The sequence below is a fragment of the Plectropomus leopardus genome, unplaced genomic scaffold (genome assembly GCF_008729295.1).
Source record: "Plectropomus leopardus isolate mb unplaced genomic scaffold, YSFRI_Pleo_2.0 unplaced_scaffold561, whole genome shotgun sequence".
Classification (NCBI taxonomy): Eukaryota; Metazoa; Chordata; class Actinopteri; order Perciformes; family Serranidae; genus Plectropomus; species Plectropomus leopardus.
The window spans coordinates 558-1,376 of record NW_024661631.1 but is presented as its reverse complement, the minus strand read 5'-3'; the positions used below and the strand labels follow the sequence as shown (position 1 = coordinate 1,376).

The following is an 819-nucleotide window of genomic DNA, read 5'->3' as shown; positions in this document are numbered from 1 at the left end:
CCCCCCTTCTGTCCTGTCCATCTTTTAGGAACACGATGGAAGCTGTACCAGCCAATTGTCTTGCAGATGTGCGGCCTCTGGCATTACAAGCCTGCGTCATTGGAATTGATGAGGGACAGTTTGTAAGTGTGTATATATATATAGTGTATACTCGCCTCTTCTTTACCCTTTACATACCCTTTACAAGCAAGCGGGACAAATTTCTCAATAATTCTTCTTTTGTCTTCTTCTAGTTTCCAGACACGGTGGAGTTTTGTGAAGAGATGGCCAATTTAGGGAAAACAATCATTGTAGCCGCTTTGGATGGAACCTTCCAGAGAAAGGTGAGGATCAGTTTGTCTCAGTGTGACGCTGACAAACAGACACTGTGTGCTGCAGACAGATAGAGCACCTCTGTGTGTATAGACACAACAACATGTCTGAGACAAACACATGACTTGACAATCTGCACCATAGCAGGCCGCTCAGTGCGCTCATTATTCCTCACTATAGCGTGTCTCTTCTGTCCTGGTAATGTGATTATGCCTCCACCAACTCATTGTTGCTGAATGCTTTTCTGCTGTCCTGTGCATTCTTGTAGCCATTTGGGAACATCTTGAACCTCGTCCCTCTAGCGGAGAGCGTGGTGAAGCTCCACGCCGTCTGCATGCAGTGTTACAAAGAAGCTGCCTACACAAAGAGGATCGGAGCCGAGAAGGAGGTGAGGAGGCCAACCAAAGAAAAGTCCCCAATAAGATCACCCTGAAGTGCATGAAAACATGTTTTTGGCTTGGACACATTACTGTATTTTATATATATATATATATATATATATATATA

General features: G+C 44.3%; 1 protein-coding gene across 1 annotated transcript; it reads left to right on the top strand.

Annotated features, from left to right (window-relative positions):
* The first annotated feature begins 24 nt into the window (after positions 1–24).
* On the top strand, positions 25–745 carry LOC121939679 (thymidine kinase, cytosolic-like). Its single transcript, XM_042482665.1, has 3 exons — positions 25–122; positions 234–323; positions 581–745. Exons 1-3 carry the CDS (start codon positions 36–38, stop codon positions 743–745), a joined length of 342 nt encoding a protein of 113 aa, XP_042338599.1. The 5' UTR covers positions 25–35.
* Positions 746–819: the final 74 nt, after the last annotated feature.